Genomic DNA, 22,350 nt, shown 5'->3' on the forward strand with positions numbered 1-22,350 from the left:
TCGGACCGGCCGGACTTGCGCAGCCTGGTTAACCGTATTCCGGATTGAGGACTTTGAGACCTTCAGTAAAGAGGTAAAGAGACTGCAACCTGGTGTCCTCGTTATTGACTGCGACCGGCACTGCACCGCACTACCAACACCATCCACACCTATTATTTATTTGGAGCGCCCCTCAGCAGGGTCACGGACCGGGCCTAGCCACCGTGACAAGCCCAGAGCAGAGACCCAGAGGCCCGGTACCGGGTACCCCTCGGCCCTGCGGCAGTGGGGGCGCTGCAAAACTTGGCGTCACGAACAGGATCTACTTAAGCCTGAAGAATCGGGTCATGTGTGCCTTGGAACTGTGATTTACTGTGCTTGGACTGTACTTTATTGCAAAGACTGTGTGTTATCGCTTGCCGCCAAAAAGTTCCCGCCAAAAGTCGCCGCCATTGCAACGCCACATGGAGCGCAGAGGGAGAAGAAGGGCGTGCCATGGGAGGAGACTACCAGAGCGGCGCCAGAAGTGGCGACCGCCCCCTCCGACTCCTGCTGCGAGAGGACGACCTACCCAGCAGCAGAGGAGAACCGCCCCCTGATTTGCAACGGCGGGAACGAGGTGAAGAAGGAGCCCGACCTCGGAGAAATGGCGGAGCCAGGTGCATGCGTTGCCACCGAATGCCAGACAGCGACGATGAGCAGCAAGTGCCCGAGCAACGGCGAGGTGATCCCGGCTTGCCCTCACTCATCAGAGGCGGACTCGCGTCCACCGCCGGTGAAGGACCTGAACTCCTTGGAGCCGCCAGTGGAGGAGCCGAGCCTACCTATCCCAGCCACGGAGCCATGGAGGGTGAAGCCACATCAAGAGGCCACTCCGGAAGAGCCGCGGTCCGGGCTGCAGCCGATTCCAGTGTCCTCGTCAACGGAACAGATCGACATTGGTGGAATCACATCAGGCGCAGGTATGGACGGCACCCCTACTCCCCCGGCCGATTCTGATCTCCCGACCGATCCGGCTCCCCTGACCGATCCCGCTCCTGTGACCGCTCCTCACCCCAGCAACAATAACCATTTCCTCTCAGTGGAGCGGGTAGTCCTCACCCCCGACGAGATGGGGAAGCTGGTACCTCCACTACCGACCAAGATGGGGGAAGCCATAGATGTAGGCCCGGACGGGGTGATCCTCTGGTGGGACACCCCCTGGAACGAGCTGTATGGAGCTCCGGGGGAGAGCCTCACCCTTGCTGTGCTCACTTGGGAACAGTATAGACAATGTCTGATCCAACACTGGAAAAACCGAGATGGAACAGAACAATCTGATATGCCGAAGACGCAACGCAGGAAGCCTGCGCACAACAGGAACGACGTGGTAAAGCGGGGGACTGTGCTAGCCTTCCACCCGAAGAGGGGTTGGGGCTCCATACAGGAACCGGGACTACCAACTGACGTCTTCGTTACTAGCTACAACGTAAAAACTCCCTGCTGCAGTCAAGATGGTGACCCATTGCAAAGGGGGGATCAGGTGACCTACACTCGCCGCCGGAATGCACAAGGATGGTGCGCTCGGAACGTCCACCGGTGTGAACCTGAGGGAGCGTCACCTGTTGCCGTGGCCCCGATTGATCCAGATTTGACAGATCTCGTTACTATCACCACCACTATCACTGCCTTGTAGCAGCCGCCGAGCTTGCAAGCAGGGTTAGCCTTCAAATCCAGACACCGGCTGATCTGATGGCACCTGAGAGACCAACTACCAGCACAGGTGCTGCCTCGGTCGGGGATCGAAGACCACCCCCTGCTCAGCCACCATCAGAGTAAGCAAAAATGCTTTAATGACTGTAAATAAGTTAATTGTTTTCATTGTTTTCCTCCATTGTTTTGCTACTAAAACCCGTCTAGGGTTATTCTTAAAGGGATCCCTTTGTTGACCCAGGATCCCTATTGTTTCTTATTTTTGTTTGTTTTCTACTTTTTGCACAAGTTATCCAGAACTGCTGAATCCTGAACAATGCATGATACAAACTCCTTGTATATAGTTTGCACCTTCTTAAAGGTGCTCTCTACTGGTTTTATATAAAAGACGGACTCTTTGCGAAGATACGGTTCTTGGAACTTGTACTGGAGTCCTTGCTGCATACGGACTTGCAGCTTGAGAAGTTGCACTACCTCATAGAGACTTGGTCCCCTCTTAAAGGGGATGTTCACATCCTGCACTTATGAACAGTGTTGCCTTAAGATGGTTGAATGGCAATAATGTCCTGAAAAGAAAGTATTGATGATGTTGATATGTGAAAGTTAAATGTAACCAATTAGTTGATTGTAAGAAATGTTCAATAATGTTAATAGAGGAATGAGGACAGGAAGTGAACCCGTAGGGGTTAGTAGTGAGTCCTCCTAGGAGCCATATAGAGATGGTTCAGTGCTCTTAAACTGAAAGAAAAATGATATGCTCTATACTGTGTATAGTAGTGGAAGGACAGTAGGCTCGGGCGGAAAGGAGCGGTCCTGTAACAGAAAGGAGAGGCAGTAGGTCTGGAGCGGTTAGGACAGGCGGTCCTGCAGATTTAAAGAAGGAGAATGCATAAAAGTTAATTAGCCTTATATGTGATATAAGAAGGTCTTTAGTGGATTTAGCGAGTACGTCCTTAAAGGCAATGTTAAATTATTGTTCAAAATTTTGCACTTAGTAGAATACCCGGGTGGGTAAGAAAAGTTATTTATAGTAAAGTTATTCAAAAAGTATTTAACCATGTTTGTAACGTTCAAGTGTCCTCACCTCCCATAAAGGGAAGCTCTCTTAAAAAGTTGACTTGTACTTGCATTTTCAAAATTGTATGTCTTTTTGCTGACATGTATTGTTGTTTTCTTCCCAGTCCAGGAGTACTGGATTTAACCGGGGGGGAGTGCAGCGCCCCAGAGTCCTGGTTGTTGCAGTACTGTGGCTCCGCCGCTAAGGGGGGCTATGGTACGTCTGATGGCACTGAAGGAGTTCATCTGACCAGGTATCACATACACCAATACATTTCACAGTCTAGCCTCCAGGGGGAGCTAAGGGTACTATTCATTAGGCCACTCCTCACAGTCTGGTAAAACTGGGGGTTAGGCAGGAAGTTAGAGAGAACGCTGACTGGGTTGGAACCAGGCAACACCTTGTGGCAGAGGGTGTTGTAGGGGAAGATTCGGTAGGGTCCCTGTCAGGGGTGGGATCCTGACAGAGGCCTGGCAAACAGAGAGAAAGCTACGGGACCGCGCCTGCACTTCATAGCGGCGGTGCCCTAAGAAAGGACAAGAAGCGAGATTTATTGTGCTAAGTGAGAAACGAGATCAAAGCAAGAAGGAGAATACCAGTAGGAGTCGTGCTGTAAGATCGAGGCAACATCCTACTGAGGTGCAAACAACCGGCGGCCGGAACGCCGAGGAGGTACAGAGCTCTAAGCCATACTTCAAACCAACGGCAGGACAGTCAGTCACAGGCGGGCTGTCTCACCTAAATCACCTACGCAGACATAGGGGGCAACCTTTGGAGAGGGGCGACTCTAGGGTCCCGGAAGAGCTCCGAGCCTACCCGTCATACGGGTGCGTCCCAACCATAACACCAGGGAGGGACGGAGGATTAGCAGAAGATCATCTAATCGAGTTGTGAGGGAACACGAGAAACAGACACAACAGTTGTGGGGACTATCCCGTAAGCTCAGCAGGGGAGGACCACAACACATAGCGCTAGTAGGAAGGCACAGATTTCCACCTGCAAAGGGAACTCTGGAGGTGCCATCGGACCGGCCGGACTTGCGCAGCCTGGTTAACCGTATTCCGGATTGAGGACTTTGAGACCTTCAGTAAAGAGGTAAAGAGACTGCAACCTGGTGTCCTCGTTATTGACTGCGACCGGCACCGCACTACCAACACCATCCACACCTATTATTTATTTGGAGCGCCCCTCAGCAGGGTCACGGACCGGGCCTAGCCACCGTGACAACCCCAGAGCAGAGACTCAGAGGCCCGGTACCGGGTACCCCTCGGCCCTGTGACAGTGGGGGCGCTGCATAAGCGCATACTGTGACTATTCTTCTACATCACGGTTCTGCATGACATCTGTGAGAAATGAAACAAAGAAATAGCTGCATACATTTTTTTATGACTGTAGTCTTAAAACAGCTGGGGTTCCATTTATATTATTTTTCAAAGTATTGGGTTGCCACACAACATAAGCTGATGCACGTTTGTCCTATTAGGAAATATGTGTATCATACTTGGGTTGGTTCACTCACACAGGACACCCCTCAGGACAGACATCTGCTAAGACTCAGTCTGGCCATGAAATATGTGGGTGCCATTTATTTGAATAAGCACCATGTATTGCTACAAGTTCCCTGCATTGTAAATGTGGGCCACAAACGTGTATGGCTAAATTCATCATAGTGGAGAGTTGAGACAACTGCCCCTTAATCACTGATCTATCAATGTCTTTTACTAAAAAGGAGAGATTCTCCCATTTGTCTTTCCTGTTACTATTGTGAATATTTTGGCCATGTTTGGTTGCAGTTTGGAAACCTCAGCTTTAGACTACCGTACTTCAATTATATTCCAATGGATAATATCTTTAGTAAAAAAGTATTGTAACAAAATCCAGAAACATTTATGCAGCCATTTATAGTGCATAAAATAGTAAGTTTATTATATGTAGTTCCTTTATTACTTTCTCCCTTTATTTTGTGGCTAAACAAAATAGTAATAGTAATTTTCACAACACTTTGGGTGTTCATAGACACAAAAAAATCACTTTGGATAATATATATACTGTCAGTACCATGGACAGTGCAAAATGTGGCACTTTCACAGCGTAGTAAAGCAGCGCACTAAGGAACAGTGAAGCAAAGTGTTGCTGAATATTTCAAGTGTATCTACAGTTTTCATTTGCTACCTACCAATTTTGTGTGGTAAGACGCTCCTGCACGCTGGGCAATTAATTATAATTGGACCTGTCAACAATATAATCTATGTGGTATGAAAATCTTTTTGCTTACATTAAAACACAGAAATCTGACCTGATCAGCTGGAATAAAGTCCGACGGCAGCAGGATGTAAAGACTTTGAGTGGAGCTGTAAAGCGCAGCTCTATTCAATGTATCGTGGCTTTTGCTGGATACTGCACAACATTTCCAATCAAAAGAATATGGACAGTACCCGCCAGTGGCCTCTACACATTGGCAATGTTCAAAGTGGTTACACGCGGTAACAATCGTACCAAATAAAAGCTGATCGGTGAGGTGTCACACCTTAATCTTACAAGACTAGACAGGAAAGAGTTGTAGGCACATCTCATTTGAAAGCAGGACCAGGTTTGTTAAAGCACTACTCCAGTTTTTTTTAATTGTAGCACTGGAATGGTGCCACTAATTTAAGCTCCCTACACATAGTCTCATACTTACCAGCAGCCATCTTCATCTCTTATCGGTGTTGCTTTGGTGGGTCTTCAGCAATGGCGAAGAAGCCACAACTCTATGTAAGTCTATGAGAGCTGGAGCGAGGTCAGACCGAACCTCTCGGAGACTTACATTAAGGGCTTCTGACCGGTACTTTTGATTTCTGGTCAGTCCGAAGTTGCGGTCGCAAGAGGGCGCAGGTCTGAAGCCGCGATGTTAAGTACTGTATAAGACTAGGCTCAGGGAATTTAGTTTAGTAACATGAGATGCTCCATACCCTCTTGTACTAAAAAAAGGTTACCTGAGATGCTCCATACCCTTGTGCACTACAAAGAGGCATTTCCAATAGCGTAACTTGAAGCTTTTGGGTCCCTATGCAAAATCTTCAATAGGACACCCAACTATCTCAGGAGTTTGATAGTATTGGTCATCTTATATGGTCTTTCTGGACCCCCCACAGGCTTCTGGGTCTACGGAGATGCAAGTGTAACCCCTACACCCACTATCGTTACGCACTTGCATTTCTACTATTGACCTACAGTTAGTAGGATGGCTGTCCTCTTATGAGACGTGATTGTACATACGTATACAGTAATGAAGATGAATATTTTAATAGCTTCTATGTTGTACTTCATATAAATATGAAAATTAGTATTCATCATTGCTTTTCTGAATCTTCTATACGGTTTGTCTGTTTACTCATTCATGTTTCTACTTTCTAATGTTTACCCTTATTTACAATACTAAATGTGGATCTACCTTGATGACTTATAGAGTGTTTTCCATTAATAAATGGCTTTTGGGAAATTGGTGTTTGCACTTGTCCGCTTGCGGGTCTGAGCTCACCAGGGGTTGATTTTTATGGTCTTTCTACCATCTGATCACCATTTATTTGCAATTAGAACTAAATGCGTCCTAGGATCATGTTGTGATTTCTAAAGATCATTCCAGTAGAGTTGTTTGAAGAGTGTGATAAATCATTTCTTCTGATAAAAAGAGGGTCAGCTGGCCCTGGAGTTGCTATCAAAGTACTTGAATGAGTCATATTGTCTCCTTTATTATGCCTTCTATTTCTTGACCTTTAAAATGTAACCTTGTTATTGTGGAGCAGAAGTAATCACTGAGTAGGATGAAGTTGTGCATGATGTATACTGCGGGGTCAGACTCTGTCTACAAATAGTACACTTCACTTCATGAAAGGAAAGTACACCCTTATTTAAAATAACAGTGCTCAGATTAAAGAAAGTAACATCTAATATCTTGCAAATTATACTTTTTTATTATATAAAGGTCTTTTGCCCAATATTTAAGTGAACCTGTCAGCTGATACATGCTGCCCAAACCGTAGCAGCAGGCCCAGACTGGCAATCATCCAAGGCGTGAAAATGCCCTGTGGACCAGCGGCTCTGAACTGCAAAAGTGGGCTGCTGGCTCTATAAAACTTCTGAATAAAGGGCCAGTGTGTGTTTACACACACTGACAAGGGTCACCGCGGCACACACAGGGCTCTTTCTGTCTGACACTGGTCAGTACCAGCCTCAGAACATCTTTTCTTGGGTGGAGTTGGCGCTCTGCTCACCAGTCCCAGAGATCTGATCCTCTGCCACCCGCTTCAGCTCTTCATCATCTCCCATCTCAGGGATTTGGGTGAGTCCCAAGATGGAAACTTTTCTTTATGTACAGTTGTGCTCAAAAATTTACATACCCCAGCAGAATTTTTGCTTTCTTGGCCTTTTTCAGAGAATATGAATGATAACACCAACATTTTTTCTCCACTCATGGTTAGTGGTTGGGTGAAGCCAATTATTGTCAAACTACTGCATTTTCTCTTTAAGCAAAAATTCTGCTGGGGTATGCAAACTTTTGAGCACAACTGTATGTACAGCAGTTATAGTATCACCTCTACAATGTATATAGACTGCTGTGTATACAACATATAGGTGATACTGCAACTGTTGTATATACATTATATAGCTGATATTGCCACTGCTGTGCATACATTATATTGGTGATACTGCGACTGCTCTATATACATTATATCACTCATACTATAATTTTAAGGGTAGGTTAATTTTAACATTGAGAGATAGAATATCAAAAATAAAATCCAGAAAATCACATTGCATAAATTATATAAATTTATTTGCATTTTGTAGTGAGAAATAAGTATTTGATCCCTCTGGCAAACAAGACTTAATAGTTGGTGGCAAAACCCTTGTTGGCAAGCACAGCAGTCAGACGTTTTTTGTGGTTGATTATGAGGTTTGCGCACATGTCAGGAGCAATTTTGATCCACTCCTCCTTGCAGATCATCTCTAAATCATTAAGATTTTGAGGCTGTCACTTGGCAACTCAGAGCTTCAACTCCCTCCATAAATCTTCTATGGGATTAAGCTCTGGAGACTGGCTAGGCAACTCCATGACCTTAATGTGCTTCTTTTTGAGCCACTCCTTTGCTGCCTTGGCTGCATGTTTTGTGTCATTGTCTTGCTGAAAGACCCAGGTACGACCCATTTTTAATGTCCTGGCAGAGGGAGGGACGTTGTCGCTCAGGATTTTACGGTACATGGCTACATCCATTCTCCCATTGATGCGGTGAAGTAATCATGTGCCCTTAGTAGAGAGCACCCCCAAAATATAATGTTTCTACCTCCATACTTGACAGTGGGGATGGTGTTCTTTGGGTCATAGGAAGCATTTCTTCCTCCAAACATGGCAAGTTGAGTAAATGCCAAAGACCTCAATTTTGGTCTCATCTTACCACAGCACCTTCTCCCAATCACTCAAAGAATCATCCAGGTGCTCACTGGCAAACTTCAGATGGGCCTGCACATGTGCCTTCTTGAGCAGAGGAACCTTGCAGGCACCGGGCCTCTCTAACCTTTCCCGGCGCCTGCGCACTGCAGCACTTTGCTCTGGCCTCAACAGGGCAGACAAAGTACGCCGGAGCCGCAGAGTGAATACAAGAAGAGGACGTCATCGTAAGAAGATGGGAGGCCCCGGACTGCGACGCCCATCAGACCAGAACCAGACCGGGACCACCCCTGGGCGAGTATAATCTAACCTCTTTTTCTCATCTTTCAGGATACATTGGGGGTTTATCTACAGCATTACAGAATGCTGTAGATAAGCCCCTGATGCCGGTGGGCTTAGCTCACCTTTGATTTTGGGGGTGACAGGTTCCCTTTAATAGTTGGTAGGAGATCAAATACTTATTTCTCACTGCAAAATGCAAATAAGTTTATAGAATTTATACAATGGGATTTTATTTATGATATTCTATCTCTCAATGTTAAAATTAACCTACCCTTAAAATTATAGACTGTTCATGTCTTTGTCAGTGGGCAAACATGCAAAATCAGCAAGGGATCAAATACTTATATCCCCCGCTGTATACACTGCACAGTACCACTTCTCCTGTCCTGTATATATACACTGTACAGTACCACTCCTCCTGTCCTGTATATATACTGCACAGTACCACTTCTCCTGTCCTATATATATACACTGCACAGTACCACTCCTCCTGTCCTGTATATACTGTATACACTGCACAGTACCACTCCTTCTGTAAATATACACTGCACAGTACCACTCCTCCTGTCCTGTATATATACACTGCACAGTACCACTCCTCCTGTCCTGTATATATACACTGCACAGTACCACTTCTCCTGTCCCGTACACTGGGTGTAAATTGCAGTATCTGTATTATTCTGTATATACAGCTCTGGCAAAAACTAAGAGGCCAATGCAAAATGTTCAGTTTGTCTGATTTTTCTCTTTATAGGTATATTTTTGAGTAAAATGTAAGTTGTTCTTTTATTCTATAAACTACTGACAACATGTCTCTGAATTTCCAAGCAATAATTTTTGTATTTTTTTCTGAAAAGGAGAAATGGTCAAAATAAAAAAAAAAACAGTGCTTTCAGACCTCAAATAATGCAAAGAAAACAAGTTCATAATCATTTAGAAACAACAATACTAATGTTTTAACTCAGGAAGAGTTCAGAAATCAATATTTTGTGGAATAACCATGATTTTTAATCACAGCTTTCATGCATCTTGGCATGCTTTCCACCAGTCTATCACACTGCTTCTGGCGTAAAAATGTAAGCAGTTCTTCTTTGTTTGATGGCTTGTGACTATCCATCATCCTCTTGATTACATTCCAGAGGTTTTCAATGGGGTTCAGGTCTGGAGATTGGGCTGGTGATGACAGGGATTTGATGTGGTGGTGTCTTAATTTTTGCCAGAGCTGTATACACTGCACAGTACCACATTTCCTGTCCTGCATACTGGGTTTCTGGCGGTGATTAAAAGTATGTTTTTCTCTGAAACGCCACAGCATTTCAGAGTAAAACCTACATTCCTCTGACCGCACAGCCATGAACTGATGCATGCTGCCCACATTTCGGGCAGCATGTATAAGTTGACAGATTCCCTTTAAAGAGTAACCATCATTTTACTTTTGATTTCATAAATCAATAATACACACGGAAATAGGAAACTTTGTAATATTTCTTATAGACAAACATGCTTCTTTCTCCTTCTGAATTAATCTTTCATTCTCAAAATTCTCAATTAAAGTATAAAATCTGTGTTCCGTCCCCTTCACACATCCATGTTTCCAGTATGTGTGGCAGCCGCTTTTTTTTTTCTCACAGATACCACACATACCTATTATAACCAATGCTACTATACACATGTCCGTGTTTTCACAAAGATCGTGTGTCCTTGCAAAGCACACAGACACACAGAGACATGTCCGTTTTTTTCTGACGGCATGGATCACAAGGGCCTATGCAAGTCTATGGGTCGGTGAAAATCATGTGGCATCCATGTGCCATCTGTATGCTGTACATGTTTATCATTGCAAAGTATTGGAGAAGCTTTGTAATTTAATTCTTTCTTTATCCATACCGGAAAAACACTGATGAAAAACACTGATGGCTCCAGTACCATTTTTTCACATACGTGTTTAAACATGGATGTGTGGGGGAGGTCTTCAGTGAATACAGATTTTCCATGACTGAGATAGGTGACTGTTGGTGCTCATAAAGTTCTATGCAGAGTTGTAACTGTCAAACCCTTTCCGCAGAATGCCTTTGTTTTCCTCTAACTCATCCCTCCCCCTTAACATTTTGAAAAAAGTACAGTTTTTACTGTGAATTGAGAGTGAACAATCAGTCCAGGAGGAGAAAGAAGCAAATCTTTCTGGTATTGCAAAGTGACTTAACTCCATGTGTACTATGTGTGTGATAGTGTGTTGTATGCTCCATATAATAACAATCCTGGAACATGTTTCCTCAGGACTTTGTATTGTTCCGCTGCTATTCCCCCTGACAATTTATGAATAGATTGATAATTTCCGCTGTCTCTTGTTCGGCCACATTCACACGTTGAGTATTTGGTCAATATTTGGCCATTAAAAATAAAGAAATAAAAAAACAAAACAAACGTATTTGGTATTGTCCAGTTCATAAAAGTCCGATCTATCAAAATATAAACTCTACTAACCCATACAATAAAAGCTGTAACAAGGAAGAAAATAAAAACAGCAGAATTGCAGTTTTTAGATCACAACTCCTGCTTTAAAAATGCAATATAAAGCGATCAAAATGTTGCATGTATCTACAATTGGTATCAATATAACCATCAGCTTGGCATACAAAAAAAAAAACAAGCCCTCACAGAGCTCAATTGGTGGAAAAATAAAAATTGTACGAATCTAGGAAAATGGCGACACAAACAAAACATTTTTTTTACAAACTTCTACATTTTTGTTCATCACGTACAGTAAATAAAAAAAAAAACCTTGGCAAGGTTGGTATCGTGACCTGAAAAATCATATTTCAGTGTAATTTTTACCATAAATACATGCCACAGAAACAGAACTAAAGCAGCCACGGCAGAATTTATTATTTTTTTCACCATTTCATCACACTTTTTTTTTCCTGTTTTCCAGTACATTATATGGTAAAATGAATGTTGTCAAGAGGTCTAGAGTGCATGGGTTAACATATTCCAATTTCTAAGCGCTTTGATCTGATCTAAAAAAGTACAGGGCAAAATACTGTGGATACTAATCTTCCCTAGACCTATAATAGCTTTTTGTGTGTCCTCAGTAGACAGAAAACTGTTCTGTCCCCATTATTTTCCCCACAGTAGTCACTTAACCCTTAGACCGCAGCTGACACTGTTCATTTGAAACAAGTACTGTGAATTTTTCTAATTGTTATACGTTATAATGATTCTAGAATCATTATAATTCTGATAATTACACAAGTTGTGTGTATGCGTCAAGGTCTAAATTTGTAAAAAAACATTGACTATTACATCCTATATCCATACAGACCCAGCACCATTACTAGAAGCAGCACGTGGTTTAGAAGACCGGCTACAGCAACTTCAATGCCTAGAGCCTGAGAATAAAGCTGTGAAGGAAATCTGCCGGCATTGGAAGAAGTATTCTGACTTTTTCTCTACAACTAAAGGTAATTGCACAGTCACTTACATCTCCATTATCCCAATATTGTCCAAGTTTAAGTATTGTCCATTCTAAGTAAAATGATCCTTTCTTTAAAGACGATCTATCACTTGCTCTAAAAAAAGAGTAAAAAAAACTAAGTAAAAATCTGTGAACTCCCCTGTTTTTTCCATTTTGTGCTGCTTCACTCCATTGCAGAGATATTCGTATTTATTGTTTGGAGCCCAGTATGTGAAATCTCTGTTTGCAGACCACCTGGGAGTTTCTTCAGAGTCTTCTCTGGAGATTGGCAGCATCTGGTGGGGAAGGGTGAAAGCACATGCCATCCAGAGAAGACTCTGAAGGAACACTAAGTTGATCTGCCAATAGAGATCTCACATTCTGCTCTCTACAAGCAACAAGTGTAAATATCTCTGCAATGGATTGACACAGCATAAAACAGAAAAGAGTGGCAGAGTTAGGGGAGTTCAGGGATTGTTACAAGATGCATAACTCCTAGGAAGTCCTGTGACATCTAGGACAGTTGGCAGCTATGATTTTTTTAGACCAGTGATGGTCAACTCATCACATTATAGTAGCCTCAAATACATCCATGTGGAAACCTCAGTAGATTTACTAACCAAAAGATATCTGTAAGAAAACGAATTTCTGCATTTGTATGTAATAATAAGATACTGTCCTTGGTAGTAATAGGATTTATGGCCCAAGGCCCATGGTAATTGCAGTTTTATGCTGTGTATTTCCTGTATTACTGAAGTTCCTGGGAGATTATGACCAGGTAAACATTTTTTTGTTCCTATTTACAGCCTGTTATATTTGTAGTTGCCATAAGATGGTAAAACTGCACTGATTTGTACTGCAGATGATAGATTTATTGTACTGAGTGTTTCAATTGATGTTTTAAATATGTGTTGTCAGCGAAGGAAATTGATTATTCTGACAAAACATAGAGGTAAGCAAAGATACAAAAGTTGATAATGCACCTCAGCTTAGAACTTATAATTGGCATAATTAACAAATGGGAACCTTAACGCATCGTGTGTCCATACAGAAGGTGGTTTAATGCAGGGCGAGAGGTCAGTACAGGTTATGGTATATTGACAGACATATGTAACACATTTAAAATGCACCAGATTTAGAGCAGAACAAGAGAAAACTTAGGCTCCATTTATTCCTGAGGTGTTTATTACAATGCTGTGTCGGACGGACACTAGCAACACCTGATAGTCCCCATTTACTTATAAAGGGGTCCATTAGGTTTTGCTACAATGCTCATCATTCACTGCTTTTCACTGTCCTATCCGTTGCTGGTATGCTATTTTTCTGTAAAAAACAACAGAATCTGTAGTGAATGCTCCACATACGGCAGATATTCTGCCAGACGTTTTATCAACAGAAAACCAGTGTTATTACGGTAATTTAAAGGGAGTCTGTCACCCCAAACATCGTATATGAGATAAGGCACCAGCATCAGGGGATTATCTACAGCATTCTGTAATGCTGTAGATAAGCCCCAGATGTACCCTGAAAGGTAAGAAAAACAGGTTATATTATACTCACCCAGGGGCGGTCCTGCTGCGGTCCGGGTCCGATGGGCGCCTCCCATCTTCATGCGATCACGTCCTCTTCTTGTCTTCCTGCCGCGGCTCTGGCGCAGGCGTACTAATTTGCCCTGTTGAGGGCAGAGCAAAGTACTGCAGTAGGCAGGTGCCTGGCCGCTCTGACCTTTCCCAAACCGCAGCGGGACCGCCCCTGATGCAGAATGCTGTAGATAAGCCCCTGATGCCGGTGGCCTTATCTCATATACCATTTTTGGGGTGACAGATTCCCTTTAAATAGTATTGGCAGAAATCCCTATGCTTGCTGCAGAAACAGCTTGACTGTAACTATTTTTTCAGTTGCAGAAATTTCTTTAACAAACCTGCCCGGTGTGAGCATACAGTTGGTGAACCCTTCATATTCCATATTTATTAATAATTTGACCTAAATTTTAAAACACGTCGGTAAAATTAGAAAAAAGGGAACAAAATAAAAGAAAGAAGTCAAAAATATTTTTTCATTTTTTAAATGTTGAAAATGATCCAATATCACATGTCTGTAAGTGACAAAAGCATGTCAACCTTTAGGATTAACAGATAATGTGAAAGTGAAATTAGAGTCTGGTGTTTCCAAACAATCAGATGACAGTAAAGTGTGAGTGGACGATCTGTTTTATTTAAGGGGGCTGTCCGGTTCAAATCAATAAGTTTGCAGTTTGTGTGACTGCAGACTTATGAATCTACCCAGCTCACGCCGGTTTCCGACTTGGGACCAGAGCTGTTGTATGAGTTATACATACTCCTGTCAGCTGGGCGTGGCCTCACTCAATTCATTTGTATTGAACTGAGGCCGCGCCCCGACCAGTGACGTCGCTGGTTGGGCACGGCCTAGGCTCATTACAAGTGTATGGAGAGCGAGTATGTATGTATGCATACATAACCTCCAGTCCCGGGTCGTAAACTGGTGAATCCCCACAGTGCACAGTACGTGACTGCTGACTTAACTTGGATCAGACAACCCATTTAAAGAACAGGGATTTATCAAAGTTTGAACATCATAACACATGTTCGTTGAAATGTATCATGGCAAAAACAAAATAGATTTCTGAGGACTTCAGATGAAAAATTGTTTATGATCAGGCTAGAAAAAATTTACAAATACATTTATAAAAAGTTTGGACTCCAAAAATTCACAATCAGACAGATTGTGCACAGATTGAAGAAATTCAAGACCATTATTCTGCTCCCTAGGAGTGGTCGACCAACAAAAATCACTCCAAAAGTAAGTCATATAAAAATTTATCAGGTCTCAATGGAACCCAAGATATCCTCCATCATCGGGAGGACACTGAACAATGATGTGCATGGCACGATTGCAAGAAGTAAGTCACTGCTCTCCAAAAATAACATTGAAGACTGTCTGCCATTTGCGGTAAATCACCTGGACAAGCCAGATAGCTACTGGAACTATGTTTTGTGGATGGATGAGACCAAAGTAGAGCTTTTCAGTTTAAATGAGTAGCGTTATGTTTAGAGAAAGAAAAATACTGCAGTGAGCCACGTGCAGTATTTCATGAGTTTCCTACTTCAGTATTTGTAAGTTAAAACCAGGACAGGGTAAGAAATGCAGAAGTGGTGAATAGGTTTCTATTATACTTTTCCCTCTATCTGTTTCTTCTGATTTTGGCTTACAAATGATGACCTGAAAATCTCACCAAAGACTCAACATGTGCACGTGGCCTTACAGTATAAAAAACTTATACCTTCTGTGAAACATGATGGTCGTCTTATAGTTTGGGTCTACTTTGCTGCATCTGGACACACAATGGATCAACATAATTGATGGAACAATAAATTCTAAATTCTTTCAGCACATCTTAAAGGAAAATATAAGGACACCTGTATATAAGCTGAGTTTAAAGAGAACATGGGTCATACAGCATGATGACAACCCAAAGCAAACAAAGCTTTCTATAAAAGATTTGTAAAAGAGGAATAAAGTTAAAGTTTTAGAATGGCCAAATCATAGTCCTGACCCTAATCCTATAAAACTGCTGAGGAAGGACCTAAAGTGTGCAGGCCATGTGAAACAATCCACCAAAATAACAGTGTTGAAGCTGTTTTGTAGCGAGGAGAGGGCTAAAATTCTTCCAAAATGATGTTCAGGACTAATGAACAATAGCCACAAAAGTTTAGATGCTATTATTGTGACATACGGGGGTCACTCCAGATACTGAAAGCAAAGGTTCACATATTTTTACCACTCACAGACATGAAATTGGATAATTCTTATCAGTTAAAAAATTGCAAAGTCTAATATTTTTGACTATTTTGTTTCTCTTTATCTACATTTATGACTTGTGTGAAAATCTGATGTAGATTTAGGTCAAATTTATACAGAAATATAGAAAATTCTGAAGTATTCGCAATCTTTCAAGCACCACTATATCTTTAGAGATTTAAATTCAAAAGATCATCTGGCAGAGATGTGGGCAGATAATTGTCTTGTCCTTTTATTAGGTACTTCTACCTACTCTTTTACCTTCATTTATTACATGCTGGATCCATTCTCATTTATGGGGAAAAAAAAGCTGGAGCACAATTCTAATAAGAAAAATATGCCTCCTTGAACAGGTCTTTTTTTTATTGTATGAAAAGATGAGAAACTGCCTCACAAATCTGACTTTGCTTTTCTCTTAAAGGGAACCCTTTATGTCCAATAATGCTATTAACCTGCAGCTATAGGGTTAATCTGCAGGTTAACAGCGTTATGGAGTTGTCCAGCTGCAGTACAGAAAGTGCGGCTCCTGGGAGAAAATTAACTTTATTTCTCCTGGGAGCTGCCGACTTTCAGTCACTCAGGCATGCCTGGAGCCATTACAGCCACTGCTCTCAGCACGGAGAGTGGCGCTATAATCACAGCCTGGCACTGATTGACAGTCAGCTCCAATGTACATCTGTACAGATCAGGCTGTCAGTCAATGCCGAGCATGATTACAGCTGGCTTTCTCAGTGCAGTGAGAAGTGACTTTAATTGCTCTGGGCACATCTGTGTAACTGAAAGCCGGCGGCTCCCAGGTGTCATACTTTCAGTACTGCGGCCTGCCACCTTCAGAATGCAGATTGCAGATTAAATCAATATCTGCAGGTTAATAGCATTATCAGACATAGCAGGTTCAATTTAATGAAACACTAAGGTCAGATGTCTATTCTGATCTTTACTAAGTGCTACCTTTAGAATTTTAAATGTTCAACTTCACGAAAAGGCTATACAAATATTAACCAAATCATCACTGTTTCATAGCTTGTAACTAAAATAAAAGATTTTTTATCCTGATACATGATTTGTTCTTATATTTGCTACTTATGAAAGTTACAACTATTCTCATCAACATTTAAAGTGCAACTCCAAGAAGGAAAAATTGTAGAATTATGGAAATCACAGGATCGATAGACATGTTACTGATAGACAAATGATTAAAAAAAAGGAAACACAATTTTCAAAACATCTAGATATTCAGTATTGCGTATGAACAACAGCAGATATCCTTGCAATTACAGTACGTGCTTTGGCATGTTATCATTAATGATATGAATGGTTGTCTGAGGAATGTTCTTCCACGCTAAATGCACTGGGGCATGTAAATTAATAATGATGTCCCAAATCTGCTCAACAGAAGACAAATCCAAAAATTATGCAGCCCATGGTAGCATGTTCGGGCCATACATGCTGCTCAAAGTACCAGGAGCAACAATGGTCTGCGTTGTATTGTCGAAAAATGGCTCCTGGGCACTTTGGAGAAAAGGCCCTACCACTGGTTTCATGATTGATCCATTCTGTATTGCAAGTAAAATTGGACATCACATACAAAGCCTAACACAGCAAACAGTATCTTGGCAAACCATCAGTAGACATTTGCCCAACATTGGACTACGAGCCAGATGTCCAGCTACAGATGTTCAATTGACCTCGGTGCAACTGTTACGGAGACCTATCACAGTGAATAGCAGGAAAGAAATAGAGTTTGGAATGTGGATAAATCCTTTTCAAACATGAGTCCTAATTTTATATTGGATACAAAAATAGTTGTAAACCAAGTGGGAAACGCAATGAAGTGGCCTTCATGATGGAACGTCATACTGGTCCTCATAGTCTTCTTTCTAGGTGCACTAACAGCATTGGCATTACATTGATTTGGTTGTGGACCCAGTAGTACAGCCATTTTTCCAAGCATCCCAGGAGCCGTTTTATAACACTTATACCACAGGCTGAATGTTGCTTGTTCTACTGTGAGCAGCCTGTGTGCTATAAACATTCTACCAAGGCCTGCAGCATTTCCAGGCTTTTCTCTCATCAAGCACATCTGGGACATCATTAGTCAGCAATTGTACAGGGGACTGCCAGCATTGGATCTTGATTATTTCCATTTTTGCACTTTTTGTTTTTTTTCCTTTTTTCCTTCCGCTATTCCAAGAGCCATAACTTTTTTATTTTTCTGTCGACAGAATCTTTTAGGGTCGTTTTTTTAGTGGGATGAGTTGGATGTTTGAATGACAATAACACTATCCATTTTATCATGTGCAAAGTGAGAAAAAAGTGAGAAAAAAAACTTCCAAGAGTGGCAAAATAGCAAACAAAGCAGAATTCCGCAATTGTCTTTTGGATTTTTTATTCACAGTGCTCATTTTACAGTAAATATGAGCTGGCACTATGATGCCCCAGGTTAGTACAATTATGGTGATACCAAACATTCATAGTTTTAGCTTTCTTTACTTGGTAAAAAAATTATTACATTTTGCTTGTCTCACCATTTTCCGAGAGCTGTAACATTTTCAATTTTCAGGAGAGGGATCTGTGTGAGCGCCTATTATTTGTGCCCAGAGCCAATGTTTTTATTGATACTATTTTGAGGTAGATATAATGTTTTAATCATCTCTTATTTCATTTTTTTGTTATGTTGCAGTGGCTGAAAAACTGCAGTTCTGACGTTTTGATTTTTAGGTGCCATCCTACCTCTGACATGGGTCGCAACAGCTACAGCGCTACACAGATTTTACGTATGCAGCTTCCCCAGCATTCCGCACCATTCTGATGAAGGTCTGGATTCAGCGATGCTGTCACATTGTATATGGTGCTATCACTGATTGACAGTGACATTTAACAGGTTAACAGCCACGGGCAGCTGTTAGAGGCAGATGATGGCTGAATAACTCAACCATCATCTGCTGGCAGAGTTGCGGACGCAGCTTCTGTGCCCACATTAAAGTCAGGGAGAAAGCCTATGACGTACCAGTATGTTTTATGTCGGTAACGAGTTAATAATCTCATTTATACTAGTTAAGGCATGTAAGTGCTTGTATTCGTACACATGGTGCTCCTACTCAATGCTGAATAAATCGAGATATTTTGTTCCTATTTTGTCATCACTTGCATATCAGTAACATGCTATTAGATCCAGTGATTTCCATAACTCCTCGACTTTTCCTTCTTGGTGTTTCAATTTCAATGTTATTTGTGCTCTGTTTCTGGAAAATTCCTTATATTATTGCATAGGGGTGAATGCACTCCAGAGTAAGAACTGCAACTCATGTTATTATATTAGTTCTGTGCTTACATGCTTCTTGTCAAAGTTCCAAGTTTATACTCCAGTAGTGGAGTATCTCACCAATATAACTATATATGCTTGTAAGATTAAAGGGTTAATTACATGCCATGCTATAAATTGGTGCCATATTTCTAAGTTATGGCATCACTTTCTGTATAAAGGAGGTGCAACCTCTGGAGACCCCAAGTTCCCTAGAATGAAGAAGATACAGCACTGAGTCCTTTTCAGGGTTTTACGCAGTCCCCAAGTCATCTGTGCAGGAAACTGCAGCGCTGCCTAATTAAAGTGAACTGGATAACGAGGGTCCAGTGTACTGGAAAAATAAAAAATGGAAATCGAACTAAAGCAGCATTCCAACTCCTTCATTCTCAGGATCCATGTGGGTCTAAAAAGTCAGACGCCCCTTGAATGTATACTGGTTGGAAATAGTCCTTTTAGGAAGAAAAAATAGATGTATCGTTTTAAGTTCAATATACTCTGTGATTTCCTAAATTACTATTTACACTCAGATAGATGGTGAATTTGCAGTGTTAAACTCCTGCTTAGCTACCTTACTGGAGCAGGGGATACAGGTAGAAAATGAACTTATATTTGCCCTGCACTTGCTCACCACCAGTCATAGATGCATGCAGGGAGCGATTACAGCCACGACACATTGAGCGCAGCTGTAATCAATCCCTGGCACTTTGACAGCCTGCTCTGCAGCACGTACAGTATGTGCGGACTGTGCTGTCAATCATAGTGCCGAGAGTGATTACAGCCGTGCTCACAGTATAGTGACCGGTGACTATAGCTTCTCCCTGCACCACCCCAATGAATGAAAACCTGTAGCTTCAGGACGGATATAAGGCAATTTTCTTCCTGTAGCCGTTGCTCCAGTAAGGCTACTTTCACACATCAGGCTTTCGCCGTCAGGCTCAATCCGGCTAATGTTGCCGCCGGATCTGTTTTTTCCCCATAGACTTGTATTAGTGCCGGATTGCGCTGGATGACCTTGCGTCTCGTCCGGTTTTCGCCGGATCCGGCAAATCGGCCTTTTCCAGTTTCTGGAAAAAACGTCCATAGCAACGTTTTTTTTGTCTCCGGCGCTTCCGACTGTTTGCTAGAATGGAAGCCTATGGGAGCCGGAAGGTTCCCGGATCCGGAAAATGACGGATTCTGGCACCGGATTCCGTTTTTTTAAACTGAGCATGCTCCAATTTTTTTTTTATCCAGTTATCTGGATACGTTAGTCGAAAAAACTGATCCGTCGCATCAGTTTTTCACAATCTGTGCTGGATCTGTTTTTTCCAACATTCGCCGGATTGTGCCTGATGCAAAAAACCTGATGTGTGAAAGTAGCCTAAGGCTACTTTCACACATCAGGTTTTTGCTGTCAGGCTAAATCCGGCTAAATTTAAAAAAAACGGATCTGGCGAATGTTACCGCTGGATCCAGTTTTTTTTCCATAGACTTGCATTAGTGCCGGATTGCGCCGGATGACATTGCGTTTCGTCCGGTTTTTGCCAGATCCGGCAAATCTGCCGTTTCCGGTTTCTGGAAAAAACGTCCATAGCAACGTTTTTTTCTCCGGCGAAAAAGCTGGAAGCACCGGATCCGACGCTTCCGGCTATTTGCTAGAATGGAAGCCTATGGGAGCCGGAAGGTGCCGGATCCGGAAAATGACGGATTCTGGCGCCGGAATCCGGTTTTTAAACTGAGCATGCTCCAAATTTTTTTTTATCCAATAATCTAGATATGTGTTGTGAATTCTGTTGTGGGTTCTGCTCTTGGGCTCCCTCCGGTGGTTATAAGTGGTAGTGCTGCTGTTTGTCCTTCACAGCAGTCATCAGGTGCGTCCACTTCGGACGGGCCTATTTAGTCTGGCCTCACCCTTTGGTTAGTGCCAGTTGTTCATTGTTTCTGAGGATTCACATTCCTTCCTGGTCGCCCCTGCTTGCAGTTCATTTCTTCAAGATAAGTTCTGCTTGTTTTTCTGCCCACATGTTGTGGGCCTCATTGTTCAGTGCATTGCATGTTTTTTCTTGTCCAGCTTAATCTGTGTAAGGATTTATGCAGCCGAGCTGGAATCTCTGGAGAGGCAGATTTACCCTCCAAGTCTTTAGTTAGATTTGGAGGTTTTTTTTGTATTATCTGTGGTGGACATTTCTTAGTATTTTTAATACTGACCGCATAGTTCTCTGTCCTATCTTTTCTATCTAGCTAGATTGGCCTCCTTTGCTAAATTCTGTTTGCAGCCTGTGTATGTTCCTTCCTCTCCTCTCACAGTCAATATTTGTGGGGGGCTGCCTATCCTTTGGGAATTTTCTCTGAGGCAAGATAGTTTTCCCTTTTCTATCTATAGGGTTAATTAGTCCTCCGGCTGTGACGAGGTGTCTAGGATTGGTAGGTACATCCCACGGCTACTTCTAGTTGCGGTGTTAAGTCCAGGGTCTGCGATCAGTACAGTTACCACATTCTCCAGAGTACGTCTCATGCCGCTCTTAGGCCACCAGATCATAACAGATATGCTTGCCGGATCCGTCGAAAAAACGGATCCGTCGCATCAGTTTTTCCAACATTTGCCGGATTGTGCCTGATGCAAAAAATCTGATGTGTGAAAGTAGCCTTAGTCAACATGGGAGGATTTTAATGCTACATACCTGCAGATTAATCCTTTTTTGGACATAAGAGATTTTTTTTTAATTAATCCCTAATATTTCCCCACACAGATACTAATGCTAATTTCTGGAAGTCAGTTAAAGAGATTTTCTCAACATGATAAATGGGTAAAATTGCAAATGCTTGAAAGAACAAGCTGCTTTGCAATTTACTGACTATTAAAAAATCTCAATTTCCAAGAAAGAAAGGATTTTCAGTTTTGAAGTTTACTGCTTGCTGCCCAGGTTACTGACCACCTCTGAAGTCTATAGGCTGCGCAGCGCTTAGAAACTCTTTGCTATAGATCTTGTAAGCACTGCTCTGAAGCTGGTTTGATTGCTGGACCAGGGCTAGCTTCATTGCCATGGGTATTCCTCAGATGCTGCAGAAGCAAAGCTGCCTCTGCTTGTAACATGGGAGAGCACACAGATGAGGCGGCTGCATGACCATTACACTAGTCCAAAATGTCAATCAAGCAGGAGCACACTGCCCCATGGCAAATAGTAAGATGGGAGGCAGGGGAGAAGTACCGCTAAATTTGTAAATGCGGGTAAAATAATATTTGCATGTAGCTGAACAGTGCGCCCCCAAAGACAAAGTTACTGGTGACCCCATGGCATCCCAATCTGACCCTGCCTTTAAAAAATATTCTTATGCAGCAGATTTGATCCAAT

General features: G+C 42.3%; 1 protein-coding gene across 1 annotated transcript in view; it reads left to right on the top strand.

The window, feature by feature from the left end:
• Window positions 1–22,350, top strand: part of CUX2 (cut like homeobox 2) — a 643,055-nt gene that overhangs the window by 425,289 nt on the left and 195,416 nt on the right. Inside the window, exon 5 of the mRNA XM_077292557.1 lies at window positions 11,759–11,899. Coding sequence (XP_077148672.1) covers window positions 11,759–11,899 — 141 coding nt within the window. The remainder of the gene's footprint in view (window positions 1–11,758; window positions 11,900–22,350) is intronic.

Source organism: Ranitomeya variabilis, chromosome 1, assembly GCF_051348905.1.
Source record: "Ranitomeya variabilis isolate aRanVar5 chromosome 1, aRanVar5.hap1, whole genome shotgun sequence".
Classification (NCBI taxonomy): domain Eukaryota; kingdom Metazoa; phylum Chordata; class Amphibia; order Anura; family Dendrobatidae; genus Ranitomeya; species Ranitomeya variabilis.